We start from the raw sequence: 13,824 nt of genomic DNA on the forward strand, positions 1-13,824 counted from the left end.
CAAGAGAATGTCTGTGACTGGTGAAGCTCACCCGACCTAATCAATCCTCCTTGAGACTTTGACGACCTGGCACCTGGACGATTTAGGTCCCTATCACATGTCTAATCCACTGCATCATGAATCTTTGTTCACTTGGCACCACTAACATGACTACCCAACGCTTGGGCACCACGTGGATAACATGCCGAAAATCGAGCATGTAACTTTCCCAACCTCTATAAATATCTCCCATAAGAAAAAGGGGGAGAAAAAGAGGCATGTACGAACATGGATTATACTTCTAGAATGTTGTACTTGACCATATATACGATCATTGTTATTTGCACTATAATTTTGTTGTGATGGAGAAGCGCCCTATCGTACAAGGGCGGCCCATACCAACGAACCTACACCGACATGAGCCAAGCGACCTGACCCATACTGACCAAAATCCAGACCAAAGAGAAGGTCCGTGGCTGGTGAAGCTCACCCAGCCGGACCGACTTCCTTGTGACTTTGTCAACCGACAATTTAGGTCCCTATTACAAGTTTAACCTACTGCATCATGAATTTTACTTAGGCACCACGTGGATAACGTACATGAAATTTGGCATGTAAGTTTTCCAACCTTTACAAATATCTTAATATCCCCATGCATGTAACACTAAGAAAATGGGAGAAAGAGAGAAACATACAAACAATAATTATGTTTTCAAAAAAAAAAAAACAAACAATAATTATACTTTCTGAACGTTGTACTTGTCCATATACTCTGTAACTCTATAAGCACCATTCTTATGATACTCATTTTATTAATATTCTCTAGGAGGCCACATAACTCTTAATCTAAATTTATTTAGTATTTTTTGTTCCAATTCTCCCTCGGTATGGAAAAATAATTAATAATAATGCACACAACCTACCCAAAAGAAAAGCTGATTATCAATTGATTTAATTGTTTACTTTTTGGGTGACGACTGATTTAATTGTTTACTTTATATCTATATCTAGATAATGCTAAATAATGTATATAGTTTACATACAAATGATGAAATCATGAAGCCGCGTGAGGCTGAGCTCTAAGAAATTTCAACTCTTCTATCTATAAGAACATCTTCTTCTCCCAGTATTTTTCAAAATCCCCCATACAGTACGATATCATTCTACCTCTCTCTCTCTCTCATCATACGCATCAAATTATTATTTTTATATATATTCGCTTGATCCGATCTATTTCCATATACTCTTTATCACGTTTCTGTACTTTTTGCTTTCTTTACACTCCGTCGCCTCTCTTTCCGATCCTTCCAAGTTTCCTGCGCTCTTTTAACGGTACAGTGCACGCTCTTTCAATTTCCTCATTCAACTCTGCTTCTTCTTTTTGTTCTTCAATTTATTCTGTTTTTTCTATCTTCGGTTGTGCGTTCAACAGGCCATGGAGGGTGAAAACTGCAGCGTCAAATATGAAGAGGTAAAACTCTCACTCTTTCAGTTCTTCTGAAGTTATATATATATATATATATAATCAGCTATATATGCATGATTAATTGAAGAAAAAAATTGATGTGTTTAACTTAAATCAGGAATTCGTGTTGAACTCGCGAGGAATGAAGCTTTTTACGTGCAGATGGCTGCCGGTGCAGTCGCAACCGAAGGCTTTGATCTTCCTCTGCCATGGTTATGCGATGGAATGCGCTGTTTCTATGAAAGGTTTGTTATTCTATATCGTATTGCTGCACCTTCAAGCGCTGCGAAATTAAGTTTAGTTAATGCAGTTCCGTTTTTTCCGCCACAGTTCATACAGTCTGGAATCGGTTTTGAACTATAAAAAAATCCTAATAATATTTTGTGAAGTTGGCCTAGGGCTTAAGAGGGGATTTTCTTTTAGTTCTGAACTCAATTAGAATTATCAGGTCACTTCTCGATAGAAACATTTAAATTTATATCTCAGAGATTTCACGAGTTTTAAGAATTCAAATTAAAGTTTTGGTTTGAATTGAATGGTAGAAGTTTTTATTTATGTATATACAAGTTGAAAATGATTGTAGTGTTGTGGTTAATGAATTTTGAAAATTAATTTGGTGTGTCCAATATACATAGGTGCTGCTATGAGGCTTGTGAAAGCAGGGTATGCAGTTTATGGTATGGACTATGAAGGGCATGGAAGGTCAGCTGGTCTGCTTGGTTATGTTCCCAGCTTTGATGATGTTGTGTCTGATTGCTGTGACCATTACTCCAAAATTTGTGGTAATTAATGACATAAAACCAACAAGAAATTTAGTTTTTGACTTAAATATTATGGAGGAGTGGGCAGGGCATGTTGTTGTACTGGATTGACTGCTAATTTTATGGGATTTATTTGATAATTTTGAGGATATATATGAGTTTGACTTTGACTATGGTGAATGCAGAGATGCCAGAAAATAAGAAGAAGATGAGGATCTTGCTGGGAGAATCCATGGGAGGAGCTATGGCTCTTCTTCTACACAGAAGGAAGCCTGATTTCTGGGATGGTGCTGTACTAGTTGCTCCAATGTGTAAGGTTTGTTCTTTTCCCTCACACCGATACTCTTGTGTTCGTATTAAAAACTGACACTAAATATATATTTAGTGATATCAATTTTTTAAACTAATAACTTAAAATTTTAAATATGACAACAGATGATCGATTGCATTGGTTATGAAGGTATTTAGAATAAATCAAACGAGAAAAATGTTATTTGTGATTAAAAAAAAACTTTTTATTTTGATTTTTAATAAAAAATTTAAAAATATTGATATAATTATTTCATTGGTGAAATATAAAGTAAATGATACTCCATATTAGAAAAGGTAAAAGATAGCTGTTCTGAATGGACATATTTATTATTAAAATTTATTACAAATAAAAGTTGGTTCCAAACAAACCTAAACACTGTATGATTGAAAGCAAGTTTGGTTTGTAGAGGTTGGAATAGAACTGACATGTTGTGATTAATAATTAATTAATTACTCCGTATTATTTATCACGAAAATAAGTTTTTCTTAGGATTGGATGACATCTACAGTTTTAATTGACTTTTTAAAAGATCATATTAAGTATCATTTAATTGTATTGAAAAAGTCATTAAACAACGTGACTTAATAATAAGTATGATGTTACATATTCATTTATTATTTTTGAATTAATTGATTATATTATGTATTAACGTGATATATGAAAAATTAAAATTACGTCATTTAATATATAAAAAAATATAATGTTACACACACACACACATATATATATATAATTTGATACATGTAACATTATATTAACTTTAATACATGTAACATTACCAACACTCAGTAACATACGTACCCAAACATCCAAGTCCAAATGGTTAGCTAATTTATATGCTTTTTTCTATTTATTAAAAAATATACTCCTTAAAGCAATGAAAAGATTGGGTGTTCACTTTCTCTAAAATAGATTGTCAAGTGAGGGAGCATGATTCTCATAACATAAAATTACAAGTTTGATTTTTACAAATATTATTTATGTCGAGCCTATCGTATATAATATTTTCGGTGTAGTTTACCTTTCCTTCTCTTGAGGGCCATTACACTAGAGTTATGATTACTGAATGTACATTTTCGATAATAAATGCAAGCTTTCCTTGTCACAAACAATAAAAAATAAAAAATTGGGTGCTACTTTTTTTTTTTTTTTAAACAATAATTTCTAATGAGAACCCTACAATTTTGTCAAAGTTATTCTAGAAGTTGTTGCACTTGCTCTTCACTCTTGTTACATTATTGAGAGTGTAAATATTTATTTATATTTTATTAATAATATCATTATTATTTTATTTTAACGCTTAGTGCCTTAGTGTATGTAAAAAGTACGACACTTATTATAATGTTTTACTGTGGTTTTTGCATTTGCAGATTGCAGATGATATGAGGCCAAATCGGATTGTGATTAGTGTGTTAACTCAACTCTGCAAAGTCATTCCCACTTGGAAAATCATTCCAACTCAAGATATTGTTGATGTCGCTTTTAGAGATCCTGAAATTAGAAAAGAGGTAAATTTGGTCACTTCTGATTTTTTCAAATTTTGTGATAAAAATCTTCATATTGTGACCAAAAATAAATGCCGTGTATAAATCAATAAAGGTTACTTATTTTTGCTTGCCTGCCTTTCCCTATCGGGATATAGTCCAAGGTCGCGGGACATGGACTTATTGGACTAGACTTAAGCAATAAAATAGATTTTTGTCGTTTTTAATAACTGTTTGGTCATTTTGTTTTGTTTTTTTGATTTTTTTCCCAAAATCCAAATATATGCAGATCAGGGCGAACCCATATTGCTACAAGGGCCGTCCCCGCTTGCAAACCGGGAATCAACTCCTGGCTGTTAGCATGGACTTGGAGCAAAGGCTCAATGAGGTTATTTAACACAATCTTTATTCTTAAAATTATTCGTAAATGATAAATTAAAATTATACTCCATATTTGTTTGAAATTGAAATAAAAATATGAAACTAACTTTAAATTTTAAAAATGTTAAAATTATATAAACCCGTTATGGAATCAGATTTGAGGTAACGCTAACGCCTAACGGCGGTGGGGTTTTGGGATTTAACGACAGGTGACGTTTCCGTTCCTAGTAGCACACGGAGAAGCAGACGTAGTAACGGATCCCGCGGTGAGCAAACTCCTGCACCAAACAGCTTCAAGCACAGACAAGACCCTCAAGATGTATCCAGGAATGTGGCATTCCCTCACCTACGGCGAGTTGCCGGAGAATCTTGACGTCGTATTTTCCGACATCGTCGGTTGGCTTGATGAAAAGGTTGCCATGGGCGGTTCCAGGCTGGAGAGGGAGCAAAAACAGGCTAATGATAATCTGTTCAAACACGCAGCTGGCCTGGAAGCAAAAAATATAGTTTTATAATTAATTTTTATATTATATTTTGCCACTCACTCACAAGTTAATTAATGTTTAAATGAAGAAAAATAGCCACTATAAATACCTGTCCATTTATTCATCATATATTCATATGGCAACTTGAAAACAGTGTATTTACATCAAAATAACCAATGAGCAAAGAGTAAAGAGCTGTTTCAGGTTCTCATGTATTTTTATCAAATGAAGCAGTAATCTGCTATATCAGAAAGAAGAATTTTGTACTGCTAACATACTGTAAAATTGCCATAAATAAGAAACAAAAAGGGGAAAAGAGTATAAAATAAAACCCTAGTGAAAATGTCTATAGGTTGGGAAGACTTGGCAAATTGGTTTCTATTTAACCATTTACCACATCAATCACATGTTATTTCTAGTTTCAGAGGTCAGAGGATACTTTACACCATTAATGAAGGACGCCAAAAATATAAATCAACCTTATTTTTTGTCCTATAATATTTGTAGAAGAAACTCCAAGCATTTCTTGACTAAAGATGTGCCTGTGTATGCTCGGGTTTGTGGCTGAACTCATAATCGAGATGGACGAAGGCACGCTCAATATCAGGCAGCAGTTCCAGTTTCTCTTGTAAGGACTCCCCGATGTCGTGGGCCTCTTGCAGGGGCATTTTTGCAGGCAAGACGATGTCAACTTCAACGAAGTAGTGTGAACCGAAGGTGTAAGCCCTGACAGTGTCTATGTGCCTTATGGCTTTGTGATGATTCCAACATAGGTATGTCACTTTTTGTAAGTATTCCGGGGAAGCTGACTTGCCAACGAGGGAGTTCACGTTCTCCAGCACTGTCAGTGACCACGTTCGGATGGTGTATATGGCCAGCTGCATGACACAAAAAATGCTGAAAAGGGGGAGTATGCGTGCTGGGTTGGGAAGCAGGGCCAGGGTCGTGATATGATCGAGTTTATGGGATGTGATAGAAAGTAGATAATGCACCATTACTTACAATGATAGCACCAACGGGATCCATCCAATCACTGACGTAGTTAGCAAGCAATGCAGCAATAAGACCTATGACGTTGGTGATAACGTCAAAGAAGTGGTCTTGAGCATACGCTTTGACAATCTCGTTGGTAAAGGATCGACAATAGATCACCAAAACTAGTTTCACCAGAGTTACATAAACCATAATGCCAACTACCCATAGCTCCTGTTCCTTTGTAAGGTTAAAATCCAAATCCTGTAAAAAGGTAATGTTTCAATCAAGCAAAACACCACATCAGACCAGAGACTTCTCCCCTCATTGTATACCTCCACTGAGTTCCATAACCACTATAAAAAAAAAAGGTTAAAAACAGATGCCAAAACATTTTAGGAATCAATACCATTCTTTGAAATTAGGAATCGAGTTCAAAGCCCAGCAACCAAACAAGGAAAGTTCACAATCACGCATAGAACAGGAGCTCTGCATGCTTAAGAAGAATCACTTACATTAGATAACAGCGTGCGAACAGATTCCAAAATTATCTGCAATCCTAAAGTCGCCATAACAGACGCAAAAACAAGGATTCCCTGCATATCAACATTGCAATGTTAAAAACAGAAACATCCAATGGGAATTAACCCACTTGAGGTAGTAGGGGATTTAGAAAAGTGTAAAAGTTTCCTTGTTCTGACCATACTTCCAAGGGAAGAACCATGAATAATATCAACAAAAATAAAGGCCAGAAATCTCAGACATTCCAGGGAAGTGACTCGCACTCTCAAATAATTACTCATATATCCATAAAGCTATATATAAATTTTACCACTTATTTTAAGAAAAAACCAAAGTGAAGGTCCAGCATGCTTCAAATATTTCTGAAATATGAAACTAGGAGAAGGTGCATAAGTTGATTGAATTTCCTCTTCGTTACCATGCCAAAAAGCTAAAGTTTCTAATCTTAAAACCAAGCTGGCATTTAATGATCAAATTTTGAATATAATTTTAGACTAGACAAAATAAGATAAGCAAAAAACAGCATAGGTGTAATTGCATATAACTAGCAGACTACAGTGATGTACTCCATATTTTTTTATTGGAAGATCAAAGAGAAGCAGCAGAGGAACTTACCAAAGGCTGCATACGGTTCTTTCCAATAGGATATTTATATGGATTTCTTGTCTTCATGGAGAAGGCCGTAAACCACAATATAAAACCAGATAGAAGATCTAGAAGTGAGTCTAATGTTGATGCAATGATTGCCAGTGAACCACTACGAACAGATGCATAAATCTTAGCAGCAAACAGAATCATGTTTGCAACATTTGATATCCTGATTGCAGCTGTTTCACTTTTGGCTAATTTTTCTCTTTCTTCCTGCGATGGAACCATTAATATCATCCAAGGTTCTAGCTCATTATGGTCTGTGTAAATCATGATCCATGCTTAATAGATATTCAACACCACTGACCTTTGACATTCCTGGCAGAGAACCATGATCTGCTAAGGCATCCATTTCATTAAATCCCTCAAGCATTTCTACTTGTTGTTGATAATACTCTGCCACATTATCTTCTTCTTCTGTAATCATCATATAGAGCAATTAAATATAAAAAAGTAACTTCAAGGGTTCAAAAGGATAAACTCATGAATAGAATTGAAATAACTCCTCTACCAGTTCCATTATGGCAACCTATTATTACAAAGACATGGCCAGCACAATAAATCAAAGAAAGGATTTAAAGTTACACATGTGTCTAAAGGATTACAGCAAACCAAATCCTACAATATTTTAAGCAATAATCTCAACTTAAGCACCCGTGTGCCAATTTAATCGTTCAATAACCTGATATCAAATTCTGGAATTAAACCTTGATGGCCTAGTGGAGCATAAAAACCAGAGTACTTTAAAAGACTTGTAACCATTAACTTACCAATAGGTGAATCCATTAGGAATGATTTCACAGAACTTTGCCGGTGAGACAATCACTGGAAAAATCTATATATGAAAGTGCAAAACAAAATTTCTACCATGCACCAGGAGCAATAAATCCTATTTCCTTCTACAAAAATTTAAGGTATAGAGCTTATATCTCAATAGAATACATTGCATATATATGTATAAGCATATGCAACCACAGTCCACAAATGTCAACTCAAGGCAATTAACCACAAATCAAGCATATTCCATTTAGAAAACAGAAAGGTTAAAGAGAAATTCCTTAACATTTGCCAAATTAATGCAAATCCACACATGAAGCATCTTGTTCTTCTGACGTTGGACCCACAAACCAACAGATAATAGTTTTTAAGCTGGATACTTTACACTGTTTGAGACAATATTCAAAGGGAAAGTTTGAGAATGCTTCCATTAGTTCATCTGAAAGCAATAACTCACTGGGGTTCAATTAATTCAATTTTCCTGAGGCAATATGCAAAGGGAAAATTTGAGAATGCTTCCATTGATACTTTAAGCTGGATAGTGGATACTATACACTTTTTGAGACTTGGAATTTATTAAGGAAAGGAAATAAGGCTTCAAGAAAGATGGCTTTATTCAATTTTCCTGAGGCAGTATGCGAAGGGAAATTTTGAGAATGCTTCCGTTGATACTTTAAGCTGGATAGTGGATACTTTACACTTTTTGAGACTTAGAATTTATTAAGGTAAGGAAATAAGAATTCAAGAAAGATGAATTCCCCATCTAGTTTGAGCATTTTGGGGAAAACTGAAAGAAGAAATGTATAAATCCCATCTAGTTTGAACATTTTGGGGAAAATTGGAAGACAAACTTATAACTTAAAATTTTGAAAAAAAAAAGATTATATAATCTTTTTCTTGTTTGAGCTAATATAACCTTAACATGAATGTCATAATGTTAACATCAGAAACTCGAACAAATACTACAAACATTACTAAACACTTCAGCCCTTTAGCTAGCCTAAATGGCCTGGCTCCCTTTTAATATTCTAAATCTTTTACCAAATACACATTCAAGTAAGGATTCAGAATCACACTTCAAATTCTTTTATACAGAGTAGTATTTATACTATTAAATCAAGCCAATGACACTCCAGAGTTCAATTATTTTCCTCTCTAGAGGATGAGAAGGAATATATATGCAGAACTGTATATGAGAAGATGGAAAAATTATTTAAATGCCTATAAGGTATCACTTCATTGTCTTAAGATTTCCAAATTCTGCCTAGACAATGCACTATCAATCACACTCAACAAAGACACAACTGATAGCATACGCAATAATAAATTCTGTAATGTTACAAGCATTCTTAATAAATCAACTAGGGAACAAATTTCCCTTCACAAGGTCACTTTTGATCTTAACTATATTACTCCATATCAACTAAAAGTTAAAACCACTCATTTTCACTGGTACCGAAAGCCAATATGCTAACTGGATTACTTGAACTAGAAATTTGATATTTTAAGCTATTAAAAGGAAAAAGATGTTTTCTACAAATGTAATCAATTCGATATTTAAACGATCAGAAAACAAAACATATAATGTATATGAGCGCAACGAGCTATGAATGAAGCATATGAGAGTTGAGAAAATTACTTAAAACACCGAGGCAGCTATGAATGCCGCGACAAGGCTTCTCCTTCTGCTCCGACGAGAGCTGGAAGCCGTCGAAGTTCAAGCGCCATGACCGATCGGCAGTGTTGGTGTCCGACAAGAGGAGTTGCTCCTCGGAGGCGCCGTGATCGTCGAAGTCGATACTTACCGCCTCCACCATTTCAAAATCCCGGCAGTTACGACTAAGTTGAAATTCTAGTCAGTGTGACGGAGCATGGGGGAGAGGAACGGGAGAATGGTAGGCAGCGTAAATCTATGTAGAATTGAGGGGCGTTGCAGGCAGAATCGAATATCGCGGAGGTTGTTGTTGACTTGTTGCAGTATGGCGGAAAGTTCCCGCACAAGTGGAGTATGGAATGTAGGAACAGAGCGGTTTTTTGGCGAAGGACTTTTCCCCACTCACGTATCTTTTTTTTTTTTTGAATACCCCCACTCACGTATCTGATCTATCTTCGACGCTATAGTTTACGGTGCCATTATTTATTATTATTATTATTATTTTTTAATATAAACGTAGCTATTCCATTAATACTGATGGGTAAATATGCACATGTACTAGTCGGTCCGTAAATCACCTGTCCGTCAACGATCACCCAATCGGTCCGTCGACGGTCACCCAACCGGTCCGTCGGTCACCCAACCGGTCCGCATGATCGGAAGCAACATGCACGTGTACTAGTCGGTCCGTAAATCACCTGTCCGTCAACGATCACCCAATCGGTCCGTCGACGGTCACCCAACCGGTCCGTCGGTCACCCAACCGGTCCGCATGATCGGAAGCAACATGCACGTGTACTAGTCGGTCCGTAAATCACTTGTCCGCCAACGGTCACCCAATCGGTCCGTCAACGGTCACCCCACCGGTCCGTCGACGGTCACCCAACCGGTTCGGCCGCATGATCGGAAGCAACACACCTTGTGGATTGGAGGCTCACGAGCGCAACAATAGCTTGATGTGACGACCGACAACTTTTCAGGAACAAGGGATCCGTGTTTTCTTCACCTCGAGTAACTCAACCACTTCGAGCAAACCAATGCGCATTTTGCGGAGTGACTATTCAGCCCATGCAAATATGCCCTCCACTTGCATATCAGACACCATGTGCATAGTAAATCCACTTTGTATAAATATAGGGGTCATTCCCCTCACAGGGGGGAGGATAACTCATCAGTACTACACTAATACACTTGTGATTTGCTCATTCGTCTCTCTTGCTCTCTCCTTATTACTGTTCGTCACCCGTAGAGCGATATAGCTTCGAACCGCTTAGTCGTTGACCGGTAGATCGACCGTCTGACCGGCCGAGCGACATTCTTCACTACACGTAACACACGTATCCGTAGCGTAATCGTAGACCCCGTTTACATTTACGCTATCATTGGCGCCGTCTGTGGGGACTGAACGAGTCACTCTGTTCTATCCCTTTATCTTTTCTTTCTTCACACTATTATCCATCTTAAAATGACGAACAGTAGGAAAAGTTTGAGCCAAACTCATGCGCGTAGGGGGAGCCCGACTCGGTTGGTCGGACCTCACCCTGACAATGTAATTGAAACACTCCCTGAAGATGATCTACGTCGCCAATTGGAACGATCCAGGAGCCTAATGAACGAGTTGACATCCAACCAGAGGCAAGATGCACGACCTACCCAACCGGTCAACCCAAATGCAGGCGGACATGCAAGGCAAACGAGCTTTCAAATTCCAGTGACATATGCCATGTTGCCCCCAACTGGCCAAATGCTGACTCCACCACCAGGTGCACTTGGGGGGAACCCGTTGCAAGGGACTCCACAACAAGGATTGACTCCGGTGTACCAACCGTGGCCGGGAACTCCCGGATACTATGTTGTATCACCCACTCCCCAAATGCTTGCAATTCCTCAAATCCCTGCCGTGGAACAACAAGCGCCCCGACCTTCCCAGAGGCAACAGTCGCACCCCCAACCTCAAGATCGTAACTTGGAGGAAGTCCAATCTACGGATCGCACACGGAGGTCCAATCGAGAGGGACGTCGGTATGACCCCATTCAACGTAGGAGCGCTTTTGATCGCATCCGGAATAGCGTTAGATCTCGGTTGGGGCCCCAGAATAACAATGAACACGCGAGACAAAGACCCCAAATGACTGTAGAGGAAAGCAGCACTGGGAGTGCACAACATGGGGACGCCCATTTAGCTGACAGAAGGGCCCGACCTGTCGGTCGGGTGAGTGATCGGCAGACCAATCGAGTAGGCGATCAACCGGTTAGGGAAGAGAGGCAACTCGATGAGGAGGATAGTCCCCGACTCCAAATGGCCAGGATGCAGGAAAGAATAGATCGTTTACAACAAGAGCTTCGCGAGAGAGTCGGCGCGGGAAAAGAACCATCATGCTCGCTGGTTGCTACCCCCTTTACGGACGACATCATGAGTGCCCACTATCCGCAGGACCTCCAAATCCCACTGGCTCACACTTATTCCGGAAGGCACGACCCGCAAGAGCATGTCGACATGTACTATGGCAACATGTTGATGTTGGGAGTAAGCGATGCGGTCATTTGTAGAGCTTTCTTCGCTACCTTAGTCGGTAAGGCGGCCGAATGGTTCAAGGGTTTGGAGCAGGGGTCGATCAGAAATTTTGGTCAGTTGGCCGATAAGTTTGTAAAGCGTTTCGCTGCAAGTAAATCGAGAAAGAAATCTTACACTTGCCTGAACAAGGTAAACCAAGCTGTGGGAGAACCGTTGTCTACTTTCCTATTCAGATGGGAACGTGAGGTTGATGAGGTTGAACCGATGGAGGACCGGGTGGCAATCCAAGCTTTCCTTGCATCACTTTGTTCCGGGACGCTCTACTACGACCTCATAGTTAATCCCCCCCGAACTTATGAGGATGCCATCACCAGAGCCAAGCATCATGCAGATGCCACCGAAGCTAACATGGCAAAGAGACGCGATGAGCAGCCGGTCAATCGGGACAGAGGCCACGATCAAAGGAAAAATAAACCACCGTTCAGACACGTCAAACAATACAATCGACCAGAAGATGTACCACGTTTCACTCCGTTGAACAGACCCCTGGTGGAAGTCTTGCAGTTTGCCGAGCAATGCAATTTGATCCACCCACCGGAGCCGATACCCGAGGGGGAGGACAAGAGAAAGTATTGTGCTTTCCACAGAGTCAAGGGACACAATACTTCGGAGTGCATGGCCTTGCGCATGCTCATTGAACAACTCATTCAGAAGGGAGAGTTGAGGCAATTTGTGATGAAGGAGGATAGAAATCAAAGAAAAACGGAAATGAATGTGATGAAAAGGAATCCCGAAAGGCACGACGAGGCATTCGTCCCACCCAGGTTAGCTGATGAGAAGGCGGTCGGAAAGAAACCAGTGATCCACGTCATCTACGGGGGCCCTGAAGGAGGCGACTCTTCACGACAAAGGAAGCAATGGGCGAGAAACTTATATGTTGGGACGATTCATTCGGAACCTCGAGAGAAGAGAAAGCGTACAGAACCAATACTTTTCACTGACGATGATCTACCATTCCATGGGGAAGCCCAAAATGATCCACTCGTCATCACGCTAGATGTCAACGGAACGGATGTCCAGCGGGTGCTGGTTGACACGGGGAGCTCGGTGAACATCTTATATTTTGATGTCTTTGCTCGATTGGGTCTGTCCACCGATCAGTTAACCCCCATTCGGACCCCGTTGTCGGGTTTCACCGGTGACTCCATAGAAGCAGAGGGAGTCATCAGCTTGAATGTGGAGTTGGGCAGCCAACCAAACATATTGAAGACTACCATGGACTTTGTGGTAGTGAAATTGAAGTGTGTTCACAACGCCATACTTGGGCGACCAGGTATCACTCGCGCAGCTGCTATTATATCCATGAACCACTTGTGCATGAAGTTTCATACACCCAATGGGGTTGGAGTGGTTCGAGGAGACCAACGTGCTGCTCGACAGTGCTACGTGCGAGCAGTCAAACAGTCGGACCGGGAGGAAGGCAGGATTCACACCATATCCCAGCAGGTAGATCGCGGAGAAGAGAGGGAAAAACCGCAACCTGCCTCAGAATTGGAAGAGATAATACTTGACTCCGACCGACCAGAAAGGGTGGTTAAAATCGGTCGGGGACTCCCTGCAGACCTACGTGAGGACATCATCGGAGTGTTGCAGGAGTACAAAGACGTTTTTGCTTGGGGACCGGAAGACATGCCCGGGGTTGATCGGTCTGTCATTTGCCACCGCTTATCAATTCAACCAGGTTCGAAACCAGTCAAGCAAAAGAAAAGGCACCTGTCAAGCGAAAGGAGAGAATTCGTGAAAAAGGAGACCGCCACCCTCTTGTCGGTAGGGCACATCCGAGAGGTCCTCTACCCGGAGTGGTTAGC

At 39.7% G+C, this 13,824-nt stretch overlaps 2 protein-coding genes across 3 annotated transcripts; one reads left to right on the top strand and one right to left on the bottom strand.

Annotated features, from left to right (window-relative positions):
- Positions 1-1,123: 1,123 nt before the first annotated feature.
- LOC115999206 (caffeoylshikimate esterase-like) lies at positions 1,124-5,038 on the top strand. Its single transcript, XM_031239017.1, has 8 exons — positions 1,124-1,311; positions 1,412-1,450; positions 1,563-1,689; positions 2,080-2,226; positions 2,391-2,521; positions 3,889-4,026; positions 4,292-4,390; positions 4,593-5,038. Exons 2-8 carry the CDS (start codon positions 1,415-1,417, stop codon positions 4,896-4,898), a joined length of 984 nt encoding a protein of 327 aa, XP_031094877.1. The 5' UTR covers positions 1,124-1,311; positions 1,412-1,414; the 3' UTR covers positions 4,899-5,038.
- A 136-nt stretch (positions 5,039-5,174) lies between these two features.
- On the bottom strand, positions 5,175-9,829 carry LOC115999205 (metal tolerance protein 11-like). Of its 2 annotated transcripts, none has more exons than XM_031239015.1 (6): positions 9,427-9,829; positions 7,318-7,427; positions 6,978-7,223; positions 6,356-6,436; positions 5,871-6,104; positions 5,175-5,746 (listed from the first exon to the last, which is right to left on the bottom strand). In XM_031239015.1, exons 1-6 carry the CDS (start codon positions 9,602-9,604, stop codon positions 5,399-5,401), a joined length of 1,197 nt encoding a protein of 398 aa, XP_031094875.1. In that variant the 5' UTR covers positions 9,605-9,829; the 3' UTR covers positions 5,175-5,398. The 2 variants fall into 2 exon arrangements, with proteins under 2 accessions (XP_031094875.1, XP_031094876.1); XM_031239016.1 differs by lacking the exon at positions 9,427-9,829 and adding an exon at positions 7,781-7,931.
- Positions 9,830-13,824: the final 3,995 nt, after the last annotated feature.

Source organism: Ipomoea triloba, chromosome 12 (genome assembly GCF_003576645.1).
Source record: "Ipomoea triloba cultivar NCNSP0323 chromosome 12, ASM357664v1".
Lineage (NCBI taxonomy): Eukaryota > Viridiplantae > Streptophyta > Magnoliopsida > Solanales > Convolvulaceae > Ipomoea > Ipomoea triloba.

Coding starts and splice junctions, on each gene's coding strand:
- LOC115999205 (XM_031239015.1), bottom strand. CDS start 9,604: ATGGTGGAGGCGGTAAGTATCGACTTCGACGATCACGGCGCCTCCGAG. Junction 7,428..9,426: donor TAGCTGCCTCGGTGTTTTAA/GTAATTTTCTCA, acceptor TGATGATTACAG/AAGAAGAAGATAATGTGGCA. Junction 5,747..5,870: donor ATCCCGTTGGTGCTATCATT/GTAAGTAATGGT, acceptor TGTGTCATGCAG/CTGGCCATATACACCATCCG.
- LOC115999206 (XM_031239017.1), top strand. CDS start 1,415: ATGGAGGGTGAAAACTGCAGCGTCAAATATGAAGAG. Junction 1,690..2,079: donor ATGCGCTGTTTCTATGAAAG/GTTTGTTATTCT, acceptor CAATATACATAG/GTGCTGCTATGAGGCTTGTG. Junction 4,027..4,291: donor ATCCTGAAATTAGAAAAGAG/GTAAATTTGGTC, acceptor AAATATATGCAG/ATCAGGGCGAACCCATATTG.